This window comes from Coturnix japonica, chromosome 3, assembly GCF_001577835.2.
Source record: "Coturnix japonica isolate 7356 chromosome 3, Coturnix japonica 2.1, whole genome shotgun sequence".
Classification (NCBI taxonomy): Eukaryota; Metazoa; Chordata; class Aves; order Galliformes; family Phasianidae; genus Coturnix; species Coturnix japonica.
The window spans coordinates 21,415,972-21,438,232 of record NC_029518.1 but is presented as its reverse complement, the minus strand read 5'-3'; the positions used below and the strand labels follow the sequence as shown (position 1 = coordinate 21,438,232).

The 22,261-nt window shown below is 36.8% G+C and overlaps 1 protein-coding gene across 2 annotated transcripts in view; it reads left to right on the top strand.

Annotated features, from left to right (window-relative positions):
• HAAO (3-hydroxyanthranilate 3,4-dioxygenase) overlaps nucleotides 1-21,081 on the top strand; it is a 31,726-nt gene extending 10,645 nt beyond the window's left edge. Inside the window, exons 3-10 of one of the 2 annotated variants that reach the window (XM_015857539.2) lie at nucleotides 1,551-1,634; nucleotides 3,048-3,154; nucleotides 6,174-6,263; nucleotides 7,032-7,075; nucleotides 16,543-16,688; nucleotides 17,816-17,884; nucleotides 19,040-19,122; nucleotides 19,910-21,081. In XM_015857539.2, the coding sequence (XP_015713025.1) occupies nucleotides 1,551-1,634; nucleotides 3,048-3,154; nucleotides 6,174-6,263; nucleotides 7,032-7,075; nucleotides 16,543-16,688; nucleotides 17,816-17,884; nucleotides 19,040-19,122; nucleotides 19,910-19,988 (702 nt within the window). In that variant the 3' untranslated portion in view covers nucleotides 19,989-21,081. The remainder of the gene's footprint in view (nucleotides 1-1,550; nucleotides 1,635-3,047; nucleotides 3,155-6,173; nucleotides 6,264-7,031; nucleotides 7,076-16,542; nucleotides 16,689-17,815; nucleotides 17,885-19,039; nucleotides 19,123-19,909) is intronic. The other variant, XM_015857540.2, reaches the window with a different exon arrangement.
• The last annotated feature ends 1,180 nt before the right edge of the window (nucleotides 21,082-22,261 follow it).

The window sequence follows — 22,261 nt, the reverse complement described above, 5'->3', positions numbered from 1 at the left end:
GTCCCCTTATGTTCTACAGTGAGCAATTCTAGTCTTGGCTGACACGCTCAGTAATGAGTGCTACTGTCACATTTATACAGTCATTCAGTAGCACACAAGAAAATGATATGAAGAGAACATGGTAAAACAGAGTGCAAGGAGAATAAGTAGCCAGGTATTGTGGCCACCTAGAAGAGAATTATAATTTAGCCATGGTTATCTTTCTGGTACAAGGTGAGCTCATATAAGAGCTCTCCGCATGAGCTTTTTTCCAGTGTATATTCTGTGTATTCTGTTCTCTCTGCTGTTGCATTCCTTTGCCAGTGCATTTACTTTTACATTTATAAAACTGTGCTTTGGATCCTCAGACAAATACATCAATCAATATCTCAAAACTTTCAGAAAATAACCCTGAATTTAAAACTTGATTAATCTTCCCTAATGTTGGAAAAGGTTTGGTTTTTGTTATACTTCAGTGGTTTCTTTTGTCCTCATGTTTCATCAGCTCTTTATTTTCATTTTTCTAAAATTGTAGTTAATGACTATAAACCAAAATTTCCATTGTAGTTCTAACTTCAAGTCAGATTTCAGGCAATTTCAACCTGAATTTCAACAAGTGCATAAATTAGCCTGTTTAGTTTCTAGCTGTGGCACATAGAATATGAGATATATGTATAAGCTGGCCAGAGCATGGCAAAACAAGAAAAGTTGATTTTTTGGATTATTGTTGTCTATCATTATGCAAAATGATGAAAAGTGCACTCATTTTTCCAGGTCAGTGACAGACCTATTCCTGGTCAACAAGAGACCTGCTTTCAGATTGTATCACAGCTCTGCCATGAAACTTGAGGCCAAATCTGGGCACCTCAGAACCCCAAGAAAGCTACTCTGAAAACAGAACTGTGGAAAGGTCACCGAAGACAGAATTACAAGTTCAGTGGTCCTGTCCTTATGTAAGCTTAGGACATAATCCTTCTACATACACAGTAAGCAAAGGAGCACACAGAGGAGCAGCTGTTGCAGAGCTGCAAAGTATCCACAGAAATACAGCAGAACAGCTTCTAAGCAGGCAATTATTCCCACCCGAGAAAGCTCTGGAAAACAACAACACACACCTCAGGCAAATGGGCATGCATAGTTAAAGCATATTTGGAAAAAGTGGTATTTAATTTCACTGAATTTAACAGTGAAGACCCTGATGCATCTGTACTGAAAAACAACAGAAATGAAGCTTTATATCCAGCTGAATTAACAGATATCTCAACCATTAAAGTCCCAGTCCTACAAAGTGCAATTGCCAGGAATAGAGACAGTGGAATGTGGTTTCATTGCATTCACAGTACAGCTCTTCAAGCAATTACAGACCATCATATGTATATGCACAGATAATGAAATAATACGTCTGTCATAAAATTTTAAAAAACAATTAAGGTTGAAAGTTACGTAGAATCTATTCGCAAACAGGCTGATTATAGGCTGAATGTATTTGTTCATATATCCTTTCTATACAGAAAATGAACTACAGAACATTTCAGAGTGCTTGACTTAATATGGTTTTCCTATTCCTTCAGCTTTTTTACCAAGTGAAAGGAGACATGTGTTTGAAGATAATTGAAAATAAGAAGCATAAAGACATAGTCATTCGAGAAGGGGAGGTAAAACACAATTGTTTTTCTCTTATTGTTTTACACAGGTATATTAAGTTAATATTTTATGAAGTATTTCATGATCAGTTTATCACTGCTGTGTAAGAGGTGCCATCAGACTTAAAAAAATATAATCAATTAAAGCCTGGATGCAGCATAGCAAATTCCATATAATTAACAGCAAACTATAATATTCTGTGCAACATTTCACAACAGGTAATCTCTAATCACTAGCTTTCACAACCATCATAATATCAGAAAAGTTTTAAAATGTATTTATAAATAAAACATACTCAACTGTATTCAGATGTTTTTCTATATAGAAGCTAACTTGCTACAGCACATAGCTCAGTGCTATTGAAGAGACTGTGACTAGGTTTTTTCTTCATGTTACTGCTAAAGGTGTTTTACTACTGCTACTCGTTATCATCCAAAGATTGAACTGCATTCAGCTTTTAAAAGGATGAAATATTAGATCTTGTGGGACCACTCTTAAAAGAAAAGGAAATGCAACAGACCCAACAACTTAATATCACTAAAAAGAAGTATTACAACCTTTTCAATGATGAAACAGGATGTAAGCTTTCAAACCTATAGATGAGGAGATTTCAGTAGCAGACTCCACACTTGGCAAGTACACCCACCTTGGCATGTACCAGAAGAATTAATGAGAAGGAGCAAACAATATCCTTAGTGGGAAGGCTGTCACCAGTCCTTGTGAAGCACTATTGTTAGCTCTGCCTTGCAGACAGAGAAACTGAAGTGACTTGTCCAAACTCAGCTAAAGAATCTGTAGCACTCAATAACAGCGCAGCCTAACCACCTTCTTACATAGTTACATAGCTGCTAGAAAGAGATTTGCTTTCAAAATTTAGTAATAGGCTTCTCCCAGCCAAATATTACCTGTTCTTTTTCTGACACTCGCACAAATAAGCAGTCCTTCTTATTTGTTAATTATTTTTGGAGAATAACACTCCTCATTGTGCAGTCACGTCTTGCTACATTTCAGGGGCACCTGTGTATGGTTAGTTTAGAAATCCTGAGCAGTCAAACAATTTGCTTTTTATTTCTATCCCTGCTAATGAAAAATTGAAGTAATTCTATAGATTTCAGATAGTGTAAATAGTTGGATTTTTGTTTTGCAACTAGCAAAGTGGATCAAACTGGGAAGGACAGCACCACACTGCAATAGAGGCAGTGGTGATTGTTGAATCAATGGTCATCGTTCACTGAGAAAGCAAGAAGCAGCATCCCCTTGGCTATTGAATTAAATACAGTTGCAAGGAACAGCATAGATCAACACAGTAGCAGGAAAGTAGGGTGGTGAGCAAAGGAATTTGCAGGTTGGTTGCAGCTGAAGGACTACAGATGAAACAAAGACCTACTAACATTGGTGCTTTCCTATTTCTTCTGTCTGAACAGATGTTTCTCCTACCTGCCAGGGTACCTCATTCTCCTCAAAGATATGCGGACACTGTAGGTCTTGTAATTGAGAGGCAAAGACAAAAGACAGAAATGGATGGGCTCAGGTGAAGTATAATTGTTGGTAAATCTATTACAATTCATAATATGCGGCTTATCATGTCAATATAATACTGTGTTTTAGTTACTTGATAGTATAACAGATTTATCCTGGCAGTTTTGTACTACTTTTGTCCAGAAGTTTATTTATTCATACACACATATACAGAAATCTCATGCAGTGTTTGGCTTAGTCAAGCAGAGAATAGGTTGAGATGTGCCTATGATATGTGCTATAATTATAGCTATCAAAATATGTGTTGCTTACTACTATCACCTGAAGTTTTAAAGTCTCAGTTTTGTAACAGTACAGATCAGAAAACATTTTCCTACCAGTTCTGGCAAGTTAAATATTAATTCCTTAAGCACTGGAAGCAAAAAGAAGAGCTTTACTGGCAAGCATGTGGGTAGCTGGAAACAAAAGTCAGTTTTCTTAGTATTAACACCACTGCACAACAAACACATCTGCCTAGATTTCTATTGCTTAATGAGAACAATGTCTTCAAGTAAATGAGAGTTTTATTTTTATATTCTAGTGGGAACAGGACTGAGCCTTGTTCTGCTGTCTTAAAGCCTTCATAAGGCTAGGTGGACAAGTCATGGCAGATAGAAAGTTTGGCTTGATATTAAATAGATACTGACCAGAGCAAGATGATAGTTACTCATATAATTTAAAAAGATGTAAAATCTCAGCAGTGTCTGTTTCTGTCCTTTTACCTACAGTTTTGACAGTTGTGTGAGCTGTACCATAGCAGGGCGACTGTGAATATGCAAGCTAGAAATACTGTTTATTCAAACAAAGAAATATAAAGGAATAGGAAACTAAGAAAGGGACCATGTTCAAAAAGTCACTGGAATGGATTCCAAGCTGTAAACAAATACAGCTAACTTGAAACAGCATACATCGATGCATTTTTGTTGTTGTTTTGTTTTTAATTTCATGAATTCTGAATATTGGTATTATTAAAAGAGATGCTGTGAGCTAAAAACAACTAGCTAGTGATCTGGAAAACAGTGTTTACTTGAAATAAAAGACAGATAGCTTATGTAACTTCAAATGAAATAACATGCCTTGTACATGAATTTTGGGAATTGCATAAGTTGAAGAGATGTTCAATAGTTTTCCAAGGCAGATAAAAGTAGGGATCCACACTGTGACACAGTCATGTTGTTGGGAAAAACTTAAAATAATTAAAAGCTAGCATATTGTTAGCAGGTGGGAAAAAAATAATTAAATTAAGAAAACACTCTCTTAATTGAAACTATCTAATCAGGCATCTGAAAATAAATGAAGTGTTATAACACTGAAATTATGAACAAAGATGCCTGAAGTTTGGGAAGAGAAAGTTGTGCTTATTTTTGAAGTGACATTTGCTTTGTGTGTGCTTCTAGGAAATGGAATTTATAACCAGTTTCCATTCTTGTCAAACCTCTCACTTCCACTCATCAACAGCAAGGATTGCTTTGAAGCATGCTGACTTAAGGACTAATGCGCTGCTGCCATTACATTATTTACCATGCCTACAAGTTTCAGTCATAAACCAGACCCTCCAGCATGCTGATTATTGTGCAAGTGAAAGAGCCTGCCCCATTGTTTCAGCCTCACTGATGCTTACACTCTGTTTTATAATAAAAAATGCACTAGCAAAACTTAATCCTATGATAAAGAGGTTAAAGTTCAGTTTCAGATGTTAAATTAGATTCTTTAGTACTTCATAGGCTTTTTTTGACTAAGATATTTGTAACATTTATCTCAGAGATTCTCAAGTGTCCAAAATTTGTGCTCATAGCACAGCTTTTTCCACACTGGAGACATTAATGATCCTTACTTTCCAAATACTTTCTTCTTGCACATCTTGAGGAACTAAGGAGCTTGTAGAAAATTCCTGGGCAACACTGCTATGTACAGTTGACAGGTAAACAGAGGTTAAACCAGATGTTTCATACAAAAGATTATCATGATAGAAAGATAAAATACTCACCAATGTTGAAGGTTCACAGTAAACCCTGCAAAGGAACAATCTCCAGAGAAAGAGATCCTACCTTAGTGGTAGTCAGCCCCTAAATGAGATCTGGGATAGGTGGAGCCAAGCTCCACCCCTTCCAGTAGCACAGCTGAATTACCTTCACCTGTGCTCCTGCAGCTGACTCATTGCTTGCCTCAGGTGGTTAATCAGAGTTTCAGGCTGTGATCAACAGTTTCCCATACACTGCTATAATCATATGACAGACATGATTAACACAAATACACCAGAGTAGAATCTCATAAGCCTCATTTACCTCTTTAAACATCAATTCAAGTCACTAACACAAAGGACACATAGGATCTACTTACAATCACTTGTAATATGTGACTGTACTGAAGCATCCCTGCCTTATAGTCATATATTATGAAATTTGTAGGTAAATTTTATATGTGCCATTCCATAGACATATATTGATCTTAGCACAATTAAACTGTTAAGACAAAATAATGCAAGTAAAACACTAAGATCCTTTACAGGAGGGTGAGCTTAATATCTCCCAAATTTATGCAATTGGAAGCCATATACATTTTGGCAAACAAGTCTGTAAACAACCTTGTATTCTTATCAGCCTGTGCACAGACAAAAAGCAAGCAGATTTTTAAAGGGAATATTTATCTAATACCTTAACAAAAGAAATTACCGGGGACTGTATTTGATAGGAGTTGTTTTTGTAGTAACATTACCCAAAGCAAGAGCTATAGATTCTAAAGTATTATGGACCAATTAAGTTCCTAGGATTAAATCTGGAAAGTTTTGTGAAGAGAATTTGGTGAATTATCAGTGGTTGATCAGTGGAACTCCTAGGCCCTCAACACAAGTTTAAGTACCCCAACCAGTCAGCTAATCAGGGAAGTGTAAAGCTTCCCTAAATAACCCTGAATCAAAACAAAGTGCACCAAGCTTGAGAATAGTGCACACTAAATAGCTGTTTGCCTGAAAAGACTGAAACTACCTGATCTGTTAGTTAATAAAAGACTGACTAATGTTTTCACTTTGTCAGGTACTATGTGGGAACATCAACTAACGTCCTCTTTGAAAAATGGTTTCACTGTGAAAATCTTGGCACTCAGCTTGCACCACTAATTCAAGAGTAAGCTTGCTAATTTCTAAATTAAAACATGAATTTCAGAAGAACATTTGCAATGATCTAATAGACCTTTATTAGTCTGTGATCTATACACTTCATTTTCTACCTACATTGCATTTTACATTGACTTGTTAAAAGTAAATCATTGCTCCACAAATTTTAAATCATACCTTGTACATCCCAAACTCATTAAATCAGATTTTAAAAGAACTCCCCACCTCTACCTGTAATATACATTGTGAATGAATAAGAGTACAGTTCTGCTAAATATGAGAGGAACTGAATGAAAATTTGGTTCTTGTTTAACTAAGTAAAAGTATAAACTGTTTTTGAGCTTCTTTCACTCATTCCTTGCCTTGGTTTGAATATTTTCAATCAATCCATATTGTACACAAATAATCAGGACTGTGGCAAATTTGCTAAGTATTGTAAAAAGCATCTGCTTCCCAGGAAATATGCAGAAGTTACCAATTAACTTATTAGTTTGCTAAATGTTCACTAATGATGAACTATCCAAGTAATATTGGACAAGGAGCAAGCAATAAATACATAAATAAATCAAATCAGTACAGTACCAGAGTAGGGATTTTTTTAGTGACATGAATTTTTGAGAACTTTCAATCCAACAGTAAAATTGGCATAGCCCCGCTGAATACAGGTGATAATAGAGAATGACTTGGCATAGCTGTTTTCAGTATTACTGCTTAATCTCTATTAATGTTCAGACATGAGCATAACTTTTTAACTGATGAATAATGTTTATTATTTTAGATTTTTCAATTCCAGGCAATATAAGACCGGAAAACCAAATCCAGGTAATGTGTCTTCTTCTGAAATTAATTTGCATCTGATTGAACAGTGATTCTGTCTATGACTCTAACCATATGACGGATTATAGTGTTTGTGTTTTTCTGTGAGATTTGTAAATGAAAATTATTTTGATAAGTAATTTATTTCATTAATCATAAATAAAACCTTTATACATGATTGCCAAAAATATCTTGTCTGTTCATGTGAATACATCAGGTAACTGTACAGTGCAAAATCACATTGTCTGTAACTTTCTTTCATGGCAAGAATTTTTTTTTCCCAACTGTAGAAATTAAGGTCTTCGTGAGTTGAACCTCCACACTGCATATTTGTACTCCTTCACTTATAAACTTGAGGAATAATGGCACCTAGGCGAAGGCACATGCTTTTAGTTCATGTAGGGCATGATCTATTTAGCATTTTATTCCTATGCTATCTTGACCTATTTTTATTTTTCACATTTCTCTGATCAATAATCACCATAAAAAAGTCAGTGGCTGTATAGATATCCAGTCTTAATTGGTACTGTAACAAACAAAGTTTTTACTCAAGTACTAAAATGGGGTTAGATTTTTTTTTGTGACAGCACATTCCTTAAACATGGTTGCCTTTGTTGCTCTCCCTCAAATGAGAGTTTCACAGAAGAGTCCTGTATGGCACAGCAGCCTTACAAACCTTTGTATTAGGAAACATTAAGCCAGACAAAAGCTGCCTGAAAGACTGCACCTGTAATATGGTGTCTCTGAATGACTATGAAGTGTGCTTCTCGGAAAACACTGTGCTTCTAAATAAATAAGATCTTCTTGTCTCCTAGACTTTGCTTCTCTATATATGCAACATCAAAATGTATTTAGTTTAGTTTGGTCTCTCGCAGAAGGTTACCACCAGAGCTGCCTGAGATAATTCTGATTAAAAGTAAAGCACTATATTAGCTCTCACAGATCTAGATGAAATGTATGACGTGCTTTTCTATCCCAGCATGCAAAAGAGTAATACCCTTATATTTATCTTTTGCTTAGTTGCTCTTGGGGGGGTTGGGAGGGGGAGGGGAGGGGGGGGGTTGTTTTTTGGGTTTTTGTTTGTTCGTTTTTTGTTTTCAAATGAGCAGATATTAGGACAGCTACTGTCTCTCACTGTGCTTTCACAATGACTGGCATAGGAAGTATAATTTCAGATGAAACCTCTAGATGCTGCTGTAATAAAAAGAATATCTTCTCATGCACACTTTCCATGCTCAGTACATAGATTTTTCACTAAGTAAGTGTCCCTCATTAGTGTGAACTAAGTATTTATATCATGGAATCATATTATAGAATCATAGAATGGCTTAGGTTGAAAAGGACAATAATGATCATCTGATGATAATAATCATAACATCATATCAGAATCAAATGAATTATATCAAAGCAGAGAAAAAGAACATCAGATATTTACTTTGTCAATACTTTTGGAGAGAATGAGAATGAAAGAACAGACCCGACAATCAAAAGTTATGATATCTTCACTACCTTAAAAAAATATATTGAAAAGTTATTAATAAATCCAGTAAATGAGCTTTTTCCTTGTAAGCTGTTCAAACAGCTTTATAAAGGCCAGAAGGCATGAGAAACTTCAATTAAGGCTGAAAAAAGCCTTTCTGAGACTCAGTAAATAAACAAAGCAAGCAAACAAATGTTCCTATTTTGCTCAGGAATCAGCACACCTTATTTCCCCTGAATAGATTCTGCCCAGCCCTGGAGGTGTTCAAAGCCGGGTTGGATGGTGCCCAGGGCAGCCTGGTCTAGTATTAAATGTGGGGGTTGGTGGACCTGCCTGTGGCAGGCAGGGTCAAAGATTCATGATCCTTGAGGTCCTTTCCAACCTGGGACATTCTGTAATTCTTACATTAACTTCTAAGTCAAGGCAACTAATATTTGAAAAGTTCACATCTTAACTCTTGCTACAAGCAAAAGGTAACAAACATATATGGCTGGATTTAGCTTCTCGGTTTTTTCAGTGTTTTGTTTTCATGGACACTGAAAAGATGAAAGTTAGTGGTGTCTTGTGCAAAGAAGAAAAAAAAAAAAAAAGACAGATCTTTTAGTTATACAGCAGTAACGGAGAAATAAAGCTTTGGATCTATTCCCTCAGCAGATTTTTTTTTGTCTTCTTTTTCCCTCTTAAGAAGCAGAATGCAACAACCAGCATAACACTTGTAAGATTAAAACTGGTCTATGCAAAGGGCTGGATTTCAGCCTCTTCTTTCAGTTTATCTTCAGAAATTCAGAATCCCTTCAGTTTTAAAGTGCCATCTGAAGTACTCTTAAGTTAATTTATACGTAAATCAGAAATATTGCCTCCTCTGTTCAGGGAGAAATGGAAGAAAAACATCTTCAAAGAAAACCTTGATTGCAGTTCACTTGTACAGGAAAGCTATAAATGGAATCAATCAAGGCCCGATTGCCCTTTTTCTTTTCTTTCTTTTTTTTTCTTTCTTTTTTTTTCTTTTTTTATTTTCCTTTTTCTTTTTTTTTTTTTTTTTTTTTTTTTTTTTTTTTTAGTATAAAACCAACAGAAGAGCCACCACACCTAAGTCCAGACTTTTTATTTATGCTTTCTTGCTTAGCAATTGCTTGGGAAAGCCCCCTTCCAAGTAGGGAGCAGGATACTCAGAATACATGAAGAGGCACAAATAGCCATTAAAAAGACCTGTTTTTAGATGAGTACATTAAGGTGAAATATAATCAGTCAGAAACATACTTTACATGCAATCCTTACTTGAGGCACCTTTTATGGAAAAAAAATTGTACTGCATTATTAGCCTCTTCTGTTAACCATTTGTAATAGGGCTTGAGAAAACTTATCACCTTCCTTTTTCAAGGAGGATGAATACAGTTATTACCTAGGCTAAACTTGGATCATAACGTGATTTTTTATTCTCTTCTCTCATCTTTTAAGTACTTTCACATATGTGTAGAGCTACTTGTCTTCTTCCTGCTTCAAATATATGCATTAAAAGGAGAGGCAGCATGTGAGAATTTAGGTGGTAGGAATACTCCTCTTGGCAATGTACTTTACAAACAGCCAGCAGCAAGTCTACAGGACAGAACAGTATTCAGGCTGACTAAAAATAGTCAAGCATTTTGAATTGCCTGGACCGACCATAACTGCACAGGAAGCTATAAGAATCTTCCAGGTCACATTCATCTCACATTCATCTCCCTCCCAAAGGAGAGAGAAGAGGCTAAAATCATCTAATATATACCTACAATTCACATAACTATGCATCCTCTTGTTTGCTTCCTCCATTCCCCTTCCTTTATATTTAACAACTCTCCATACAGATATATATCACCACAAGGAGTATACAGCCAATGCTAGAGATGAAGAGTTCAGACAAGCCACAACTAATCTAAGTACACTCTGGATATGTGTACTCTGCCATATGAAAGCTTCTACTAAACCCTTCAATCCCAAACCTAAATGCATCATCCAAAAGCAAGGAGTGCTGCAAGTTCCTTGGAGCCAGGAGTTGATTTAGGACGCAGAGCTAGTAATGACAGCACCAAAGAAAAACCCAAGGTCTCCAGGAAGAAGAGTGATTCTTCTGCAATATCCTCAGCTGAGCCTCTTTCAGGGGAAGCAGAACATGAACTGCAGTCTGAGAGCTCTCCTTATGCTTCACCATAGGAAGCAAGACACTGCTGACCTTTAAGAGCATAATGTATATAATAAACCTGCCATGAAAATAGGAAGAAATGCCATATAAAATTGTTTCCTTTCTGTTCAGACTTCAGGAAAAAAAAAAAAAAAAAATCTAGTATTTTAAAAAGCTTTAAAGATCAGAGCAGTCTCACAGCAGGTACATCTTCTCTAATAAGGTAGATGCCTTTTCCCTCACACTGTTAAACGTTCCCCAGACAGCAACATCCGAAACAGACAACTCACAGTGTCAGTCTGACATTTTCATCAGTTTCTAAGGCTATTTAGTAATAATAGCTCACTCATATTGTACAAAGCCTCACTCCACAAACGTAGAGAAGGCTTATGGCACTTCCTCTTCCATAGAAGGAGACAATTAATGATGCCCTCAGCCACATAAAAGCAGATTCAGATTCAGAAACAGTAGGTAAGTTTCCCTAATTTAGGATTGTACTCCAAACCCTGTTCAAAGGCTAAAGCCTGGCATTCTTAATTACAATGACCTAGTGGTATTGTAACAGAAAGATAAACTAAATGTTGCAATTTTATTGTTTTAATTTACCCTCTTCCTTCTGGCTGCTGCTGCTATCTCCTTTTGGAGAGGCAATATTTCTTTATTAAAATAATATTGTTCAAAGTTTTCCACATCAAAGTTCTGTTTCAATTAGGAAAAAAAAAGGTGTTGTTTATATTCTAGCACAGATTTAATGACACAAAGAAAAATGTGCCTAGAAATAATTACATGGACAAATCATAAATTTGCAGTCACGCCAGTTCTCAGGGCATGCTACAAAAATAAATACAGTTACACAGGGAAAGGAATGATTACACCCAATGAATGCTGCATTTTCAGCTGAATGTTTCTGCATTTATACTCAGCAACAGTGAAACGAACCAACTAACTCGAAAATAATCAGTCATGGTTGGTGCTCTGGGTTTTTATATGGAATTAGTTAACTACCTCCTTTTTTTTTCGTATTCTTTTTTCTAAATCCAGATGCCTAAATTTACGTCTTTTAGTCCACAAGTTTTAGATAATTTGATTTGCAGAGGTATTAAACTCCTACTGGTCTCATTGACATTTCCATTAACATTGAGAATGGCTATTCCACAAATTAGGTAGGAACATGTTTTTCCCCACATCCCAGGGGATATATTATTGCCAGTATTGGCAATTTAACATGAAACTGCAAGAAAAGTCACATCAGAACAATTCACTACTATATAGCATCTCTTGAGAGATGGAAGGGATAATAATAAAGTGGATAGAAATAAATGAATATATAATTCTAAGATAACTCCTTATCTCTTGCCCAGACTATTTTATGCTCAGTTATGGGATAGGAGGATCTAAACATTCCCCTTTGGATAAGGATGTTTATTGCTTCTACAGAAGGTGACACCATTGCAAAGGTGCTTTCCTCAAACCTTTGCATAGAGATAAGACCATAGATCACAGAGATCTATGGATCTCTGTGAGCACCTTGGATACTCAAGATGGAGGGGCAAGAATTAGCAACAACAGTCCTTTCAGCAAACGTGATGTATCTTTTAGCTTAACACAAATGTATGCAATAGCAAATATGGCTGCTTTAAACCAGTTTCTATTACCCAAGAAAAACAGAAGCTATAATCTATTAATACATAAGGAACCAATTATTCACTTTCCAAGGATCAGGGCTTACTAAACACTCCAAATAGACAAACAATCTCCAAATAGAGAGGCTTTCCTTGTGGCAGCCACCCGTAAATGAGGCATTGGGGGGGGGGGGATGATGTGGGAACCTGGCTCCAGCCCTTCTAGTCACACAGGTGAATTGCTTCCACCTGTGCTCCTGGGGTGGACCATCAGGTGCTCAATCACTGATTCAGGCCATGACCTAACAGTTCCCATATACATAATATCATCGCATTGTAGGTTAAAGCTGAAAAGAGTGGTAGCAACTGTAAAGAATATTACTGTGGATTTGTATTTGATAATAATGAGGTCCAAAACTGGGCTTAACTATGGAATTATTTAAATGGATTTACTGAACAGTCCATTTAAAATGTATTAGATTTGGATTTCCACTTAGTGGTTCATTGTTTTGAGATACATATGGAGAGCTTTCAGCTAAGTGGCTTAAAATTACCATCTTCCTACACTTTGTTAGCATAATTTTGACCTTTACTGTCAGTGAGGTCTCTTTGCTTCACAGTACAAATGGAACAGAAGAACTCCGGAAACGAGCCAACTCACATTTATTGTTATTGAAAACTAAGGTACAAGCAAAACTATATATATACAAAAAAAATCAAAATATAGGGCATTAAGCTGAAAAGAAACATTCAGTTATTTTGAAAGAAACAGATTTCAACTCTGGTATATGCAAGACTGCAAAGAATCATGTACTCCTCATTGTAGCTCTTTAGCTCAAGTTCACAAGCATTAGAACAGCTGCAACTTTCCACTTCATGCAAGGGATGTGTGTCAGTGTAAGATGAGGACCTAGTCAAGCACACCATTAGCAGCATCAGACGTATCATGTCATATTCTTCATCATCTGAGCACACTCCTATTTGTCCTACAATAATCAGTAGCAGAACCATAACAGTCATGTTAAACATTCACTTCATCTAGACTCAGAGACCATTACACTATCACCAGCTCAGTGTTGTTAAATTCAGAATTAGGAATAAGCTCTGAACTTATCACTATGTCCCACTGACAAGAAAGCATCAGAAGACTGACCATCAGTTCTTTATGGCAAAAATTAAATTTTAAAAATTATTCGTATTCACTTGGAATTAAATTGTACTTGTAATTCATGGGCACAAGAGGATGGTGCAACATAATAAGAGTGGAATGTGTAACGCATGCTCAAGGCAAAGTGTAAATTACTTTCCTGTAGTCCTGTACAGTGAGAAGACTTGTTGAATAGGACAGCTGGAGTCAGAGATCCCAAGAATTAGAGAGACTAGCGAAACTAGTCTGACTAAGAGTAAGAAAATACCAGCTAAGAAGTTTATAATTACTTTTCATCATTAGATTTCTGTTGCTTCTCGCCTAGTTCACTGCAGCGACTCGGCACGGACTCAGATGTGAACGATCCAAATCGTTTATTACAAGTTCTCACATCCCTTATATACCTTCACAAGTTGTTATTTTCTAGCTTTCCCATCCGCCCTTACAACTTTCCCAAACACCTTATATGTCAACAAAGCATTCTACAAAACACTTTTCAACTGTCCATGCAGGCACATATCCAATCAGAGCTGTGAGACTCTTCTTCTCGTTGCAGAGGTGTCCTTGGTTCTCATGCTGTTTATCTTGCTCCACAGCTGCTGCTCTGAACAGCTTTTCTTGTATCCCCACAGTTCACAAAGGAATATCTTGGCTTTTTTACCCCAAATTCCTTTGAACTGATTGGGGTATTTATAGTTCTCCTTCCACTGTGATGTCACAGTGCCCACTCTAGAAATTCAACCTGTTGCTGTCCACTCTCCAGCAAATGAAGCCAGAACTGAGTTCATTGCTTGATGCAGGTCTGTGGAGAAGATGTATCGCATGATGCTGAGCAGGATCCTTATGGCATGTTGGTATTTATATAGATACATAAACATATACATGCACATATACAGGACTCTGTGGTGTAAGAGATGAATAAATGTGTTTATATATATGTATCTATATCTATCTATCTGTATATATGTATATGAAAAGAATATATACGTTTATGTATATATACATATACTACTAAATACTGTATGTGTATATACTTTACTAAAACCCTGCCAGTGGCTAACTTTCTTGTATCCAAAAAGGCTTTTCTATACTCATTGGGTTTGTTTTATTCTAATTATAGAAAAGCCTCTGCTGTGTTCAGATTGATTAAGAAAATTAAAATTGTTATTAATAGTGAAACAAAATATTCTAAAATTTATTTGAAAACTCATTCCTCTGAATAGCTTTTTATTAAAGTTCTTTATTTTTTTCTTCTTTTTTGTGAATATGCTTTCTGATGATGTTTTAGACATTCTTACTTTCATCTGTGTGTGAATCTGAATCATAATGGTATTTTAGACATTTATATTATATCTGTCTCTAACCAGAAAACTACTTTGCAATACAGCTGCACTTGAGTGTATCCATAATTAAGGATAAAGTGCAATGTTTCTAATCACCTCCAAAGGAAATTTGATGAACCTGTGAAAAGTGAGAAAACAACAGCCATACTGCAGTGTAAAAATGAATCTCCAAGCAATGACACTAACACTACTTTGTAATCTTACAAAGCAAGAAAATATACAGTATTTAGACTACGGCTTCTTAGTGCTTCCAGGCCCAAACTAGAATAGATCTAATCTAAAGATTTTTTTCCCGTTCTTACTTTCTCTGGTGGAGTTCACTATTCCACTGCAATATGCTAAATATGAGTTAAGTGATGTAAAAGTAGATTTATTTATTTTAAACCTAGAAGGTTGTTGTGTCTTTTTTTTTTATCTGCAGATTACTGATACTGACAAAGAGGTATTGCTTTGCAGAAACCTATTGGCTTATTCCATTTAGCTTAATATAATGAAATAAAAATAAATTCTAATGGTGAAATCTGTTTCCAAAGGAAATAAAAATGGTCAGTCCCATCCGGATCTTCTAGAAATTAATAAGATTAATACAGACACTTGGTGCATGCTGTGATCAATTACATGAGAGCAGCTTATGCAGCAAACTGCTAAGCCTTGGATGCGCTGACCACATTTTCATACATCTTTCTAAGGCTGCATCTGGAATAGCTTTTGCTGAAAGCCTGTGGGGATGCATTCAGAACACTACAGAGCAGTGAAAGATGGCTTTAAAAAGAATCGGAACCACTCTGAATAAGGAATATACCGATACTTAATAAAACCTGATAATCCTATGATCAAGGCTAAAATTTGGCTGCTAGTTCATGAGCTCAGTGCCTTTGGGAGACAGCCATCTAGTGAGTTTTCCCTGCATCTAGGCTGACATACTTACTTGAAATTGTTCTAGAGGCCTTCCACAGTGGCTTCTCAGGACAAACTACCTAGGATCCCCAAGGTGACAGCACTGTCTCTGCATTTCACCATGAGCTGGAAAATGACTAAGGTTAATTTCATATAGCAGTAACTCACAGCACAAATCTTGAATTTTACTAGCTACAGTCAAATTGCATTCAGTCTTCCAGCTATTTTAAACTAAATCAGTTGTGAAGGAAAATTACTTGAAATTAAATCCACCTAGAAATCCAGGAACACCACAAGAAAAGCCTTTTATTAAACTTAAAGTGATTGCCAGTTGGCTTCACTGTGGACAGTGTATTTAATAACACTCAGGGGAGAAGAAGCACAAAAGCAAGTATTGACTCTGTGAGAGTCAGATGGTTGTGTGGTCTCATTCCACTCACATGGGAATAGGTAAGGAGTGACTCAGCAAAGGTCAGAAATAACATATCTTTTTTTTTTTTTTTTAATCAAGACACAAGTTTGTCTGAAAGAAACAAAGAACACATTAACAAAGAACTATACGTATACTGTTCAAATGTATCTTTAAGCCTGGATACACAACAATTCTGATAACAGCTGCAGAGAAGCAACCACATCCAGACTTCAAATATGACACACATGTCAGTCTCAAGTACTGTCATGATAACTGTAGCAATGAACAGTGCTATGGTCATTGTCTTTTAACTAGACAGTGTCTGTACATTGAACCCATTCTAGCTCTAAGCAACAACAAAAGTTTGCAAAGATCCAGGGAAATGTCAATAACAGCCCTCTGCCATATTTACAGAAGAGCTCCTGAAAGAAACACCTTTCCCCCTAAATTGCACTTCTGTAATGAAGCCATTCTCCTTCCAAGACTGGTTGAATGATCATCGGGGAGAAATACATCAGAAGCAATCCTTGAGTGTGTTCGGAGATGCCTTTGAGACAGAGGTAGGAGTTAAAATTGCTATGAAGGAGTGGGAGATTTTTAAAGGTACAGATAATAGGTGCTTTGTACTCAGACTGAATGAATCCAGGTCTCACAACAGAGAAAACTACACACCCTTAGAGAGCAATTTCCCCTTAGCAAGCCTGGTCCCTGTACAAGCTCACTGTTGTCCATTGCCCCAATTAATCTAGGGCAGGGACCTACTATCTCAGCCACTGCTGTGTGCACAGTCAACCTCAGTTTTATTCCATTCACTTCCTTTGGGACTAAAACAGTTCTCTCCATCCCTCGCTCCCATATTTCTTGAATCAAAAATACCAGCATGATGCAAATACTACTCACAAGCGCGCTCAACTTCCCTATACGTTTCTACAGCATTCTCGTTGCCAAGTCTAATTTGAATGTGTAAATACACAGTGTTGTGGGGTTTTTTCCCCCTTCTTAACCTACATAAAATGGAAACAAAGAGAACTGTACAGCACACAAGAGCCAGGGCTATGCTGGAGCATTGCACTTCTTGGCCAGTCATACACAGTCCAATTTGGGTGCAGATGAAGCTGTCACCATTTGATAGCTGTGCACAACAGTTTATGAACATTCTCTCCCTGGGTTACTTGAAGTCACATTCTGCAGAATCCAATCTATCTGACAGTGGAGTGACAGAGAGCATGGGACTTCAAGAAGAACACAGAGTAGGTAGACAGTGAAGAAAAATAATGTCTGATCTACAGCCTTTTTAATGTTATTGGGAAAATCTTTTTCGCTTCAGCAGGCTCTTGACAGGGCCCAGAGTTCACGAGGAGGAAGTGCCTGTTCCCAGAACAGAAGCAGGAAGGATATAGATGCCAAGCTGAGAGTGGGAGGAGGCAGTGGGAATAGATAAGTGAAGATACAGAGGAGCATAAGGAGTGGCAGGTGTGATCGGTTCCCTTTTTATCTTATCAGGAGGAATCAATATGAGAATACCAAACGAAATGTGAATTTTAATGTTGGTAAAAATAATGTCATATTCTATGAACATTTTTCTTTAAAAATAGAATATTTAAGTGCTGTAGAAAGATGAATATGTACACCTCACTCATGAGGATGAATCTATTACTTTTCTTCCTTGACTTTTTTTTTTTTTTAGGTTATAGTTTATGGACCAGGAACAACTGAAAAAAGCAAAAAGAGTTCAGATATCTGGATATGGCAGCTGGTATGTAACAATTCAGTTTACACCTGTTAACCCTAGAGTTCATATTTCAGGTCAGGGCAAACTGAACAGTAGTACAGCCTCCTGGAAACAGCAACAGAAATTATTACCTTCTTCCTAATGGAAATTGACATCAACAGGAAACTTTGGCTTTAAACTGTCTTGAGAAATGACTGTAAACTACTATCACCATAAAAATGGTCTCTTTTCCCTCACCTTGTATGTTGAGGATGGAACCATCCTGCACCAGGTCTTGGTGAGGATTCTTGTTTCTGCTAGGGGATATCTTGTAAAAATATCAGAATTCCTCTGTGTAATAAGAACCATCACCTGTTACTTCTGCCTTGAACCATTTGTCCTCATACTTCAGGAATACTGGAATCAGGTAGACAAAGTTAATAACAATCTGAGAACTTGTTTATAATAAAGCACAGCAGTACGTAATCCACGTACCCTTCTTTCTATTGGCCTATAGGAAATGCAGCTCAAGGGAAATGCTGCAGAAAAAAAGTAAGTCAGACTAGCTTGTGAAACAGATGTTTCCATCAGTTCTCATTCTGCTGAAATTCACAGGGACCATCAACTACTAATTAAAGACATAACAATCTTGAAAGACACTTGTTTACACTGCAGCTTGCAGCAGACCATGCAATCAAGTCCATGTTGCTGGCAGGAATCTCGTTTCTCTGCTTGACAAGATAATGACAAGCATGTTCCTGTGTAGATGGACTCCCTTTAGTGATTTCTGTCAGCTCCCTGCTGGCTTGTGGACTACTTTTCAAGATGTAAAAAGGTATTAGGAATCAGAAAAGTAGAAAAGGAGTTTGAAGTACTCCTGGAGATTCTCTCTGTAAATTTCCAGAGAGTTGCACAAACTTACAAGGTGCTGGGTTGGATTGGTTGCAGCATATCCCCAAGATATCAAACAATAAGTTGCTGCTTTGTGATGGGGAGCAATGAACCATGAAGCATGTTTTTATTGATGCTAATAGTGTCAGACAGGGAACATCAGCTGAATATTTAGCTAGGCTTCATAAAGCTGAGCAAGTTATAAGTGCTCTTTCAGTGGAAAAGATTTCCATACTTACCTGCAAAATTTTCTACTGTCTTATGACAGTACACATAAATAAAAGCTGACAATCTGTTCTTTCCCTTCAGGAGGGTGCATCTACTGTTACCATGGATGGAAAAACCCTGACTCTAGCTGCTGGTGATAGCCTGCTTGTCCATGCCCAGTGTTTGTGAGTAGAGATGAAAGATTTCCCAGCTTCCAACAATATAAATTCTGTGTATTTAGTCCATACCAAGCTGTGCATCATCTGGTGCAGAAATGAGGCCTCTGAGATTGCATGATTTGCAATAGTCTGCATTACTCCTTAGGGCAGAAGTCTACTCTGGAGCAAACAAAGCCAGGCATTTATCTAGCTCTCCCCTGATGATTAAGCTGGGGAAAATACAAGATAAATACTATTAAGAAAAAAACAACATGCAAAAGATCGTGAAGAAAATTAGATGGTGAGAATACAATTCATAAGCAATCACAGCAGATACTAAGCTTCCAACCAGCCTTGATCAACAAAAACACAAAAATGTTTGGGTGCTAGGCCAAGAGCACAGCTCTCCTCCTGGAGTAAGATTCAACTAGCATAACAGCTAACGCAGAAGCACTTACCATGAGACACAAACACTCTTGAACTACTGGTTACTTACCTTGTTAAAAAAGGTCTGTGCTGTGACTGTTTCAACCCTCATGTCTCTGAGATTGAAACATATGCCTTTCCCTTTCATTCATCCATAAGGCAAGAAATTCTTCCCCACCGTGTCATGATGTTTGGTTTATACGGGTGATGATGTAGGGTAGATCCCAAAAATATGACAAGACATACCAATATAGAACAAGCGTAAGCAGAAGAGAACCTGTCTGTAATTTCTCTGCTTCTCAGCAGCATCAGCACGTAGTTGTTTGTGTGGATAGCTTGTCCTCTCATATTACCCCATACACATTGGGTTATTTCTCTGTTTTCCCAGGTACTGCTGGAAGAGATCTGAGGAATGCATTGCTCTTTACATTGCTCAGGATCCAAAACGCAAGCAGCCTTATAACTAGTTTCTATAGCACTTGACTTTGATGATAAAGAAGTTTTATCCTACTTGTCTCATCTTAATAATCTTTTAATCAGAATCCCTGGAAATATGAGCAATCTAACATAATGGTTACATTGGAATTAAGTGTAATCAAGTGCTGTGCTTTATAATTACTTCTTTTTCCCCAAGTAAGTAAAAATTCAGCAAAATCTTCAACCAGTTATTATGTTAAAAACAAACAAAGCCGTACCTTTTATGTGAAATCAAAGGAAAACAGATCCAAGCGACACTATTAGATATACAGTAATATAAATGATACTATCTAGAATAAATTAAAAGTTTTTCAAGAGCAAGCCTTACTGTGCCTGCTTACTGAACGCTCTTTTTATCTCCTTACCTCAGATTTGCCATCTGTAATAAACTGAGTATGTTAGCCCCCAGAGCACAGAGCTTTTATTTGTGATAAGTTATAGATCTTCTGAGAGCTGTGGATAAAAGTACCTTTAAAAAAAAAAAAAACAAACAAAAAACAAACAAAAAAAAAACCCACAAAACTTTATCTGCTCCACTGCTTGAGGTTCTCAGTACCTTGGGAAAAATAGGAGAGGGTGTTATGAAAGAGGGAAGCAACAGTACCATTGACATCAAGCATTACACAGATCATCTCTGTACTTGCTTCAGGTAATCTGTTATGTGTTTACCAGATCTGGAAATGCAGAATCATTCAGAGCCATCACTAACACACCAGACATACCACATGGATCTGTCTGTGAACTACACTATCACTGTGGCATCTTGGCAGTTTTTCAGCTGCAGAAACGTCTGTTCAAAATAACCAAAGGAGTGTGCTGGGGGTAAGGGAGAAGAAAGAAAATATTGTAACCATTCTTTACTAAGTTCTCACTTCTGTTTGAATAACGACATTTCTTGTGGAAATCAGTGTCAAATTCTCTTCTATTTTTATTCCAGGAACTCTGTTGGTTTGGCTTTTTGTTGTTGTTTGTTTCCTTTATTTTCTGTTCTTTTTTATTATTATTATTATTGACTTTCACCTTATTAGCATTAGAAAACAGGTTATTTAACATTGATTTTTATCAATTACATTTGAAAAAGCATGAAGTCTTTTTTTTTAATTTTTATTGTTTAATTCTAGTGTAAGCTCAAAATACTGAATTAATATAGTCATTGCCTACAAAGATCATTGAACTAGTGTCATATGTTTTTTATGCAAGTGTCCATACTTTCCAAGAGAAACACTGAAGCAGCTTGGCTTCAACCTATTACTTGTATTTAGGTTCACTGTCTTTCCTAGTAAAGCACATAGAAGAACTTTGCTGCATTCTCCTCATAAAAGGGGACCTGATTTAAGAAACTGAATCCTGTTCTTGGAGTTGTTATGGATGCAAGCTACCTTCATAAAAGTATCCCTTGAACAAAGGAGCCATTTATCCAGTGATCATTGGGATTGGTATGCCAGTCTGCCTGCAGGGCTGCATGCTCCCTGAATGAGCACCTCTGGTTGAAGGATGTAGGCTTAGGGTGTCAGAGTGTTATAATATCAGTTTGGAGGTAACCACTGCAGTGCTCGTTCTGGTTTTGCTTCATATCACACAAATATTTATATTTCACACAATGGTAAGTAGATGGAATCCTGTAACACACAGGGCAACATCTGCAGTGATCATCAACAGCTGTTCATACATTCAGAGGCACTGTGAGCTGTGGAAATTTCAGAATACAAGTTAAAGCATCTCTAGACTATCAGAATGACACCCTTGAAAGACTTCAGAGTTTAAAAATCAAGGCTCCAATCAAACTGTATTTGTGAAGAAGTCCTTCTAGAATGACTTCTGCTCAAATACTGAATTCTACCCAAGCCAATTATAAGAGTCAGACCCAGAGTCTTAAGCCAGGTCCATAACCTGCAGTTCTGACACTGCCTGTACTCAGAATCCAGGGCTGGGATTTTACTTCCTTCAGTAGCTGCTGTTATCTATGCAGTTACTTAAGCAGTGTACAGTCCTCAAGTGTAACTAAAATCAGGTTCTAAACAGCATGAGGAGATTGTTAAAAAAGACCTGGATACTAAGTACCTGGGAGTGGAGTGTTCTGCCTTCTAGTTTCTCTTTTGAGACTTATTTATTTTGTTTTGGGTCATCTCCTGATATTCAATAATTATTTGACATCAAAAGCATAGATGAGAATGTGACAATGTTCTCATTATTTACTCCTTCCATAGCAATTTAGAAATCTGCAACTTATTTTTCTATGAATTCAGAATAGTTCCAGAAGGCT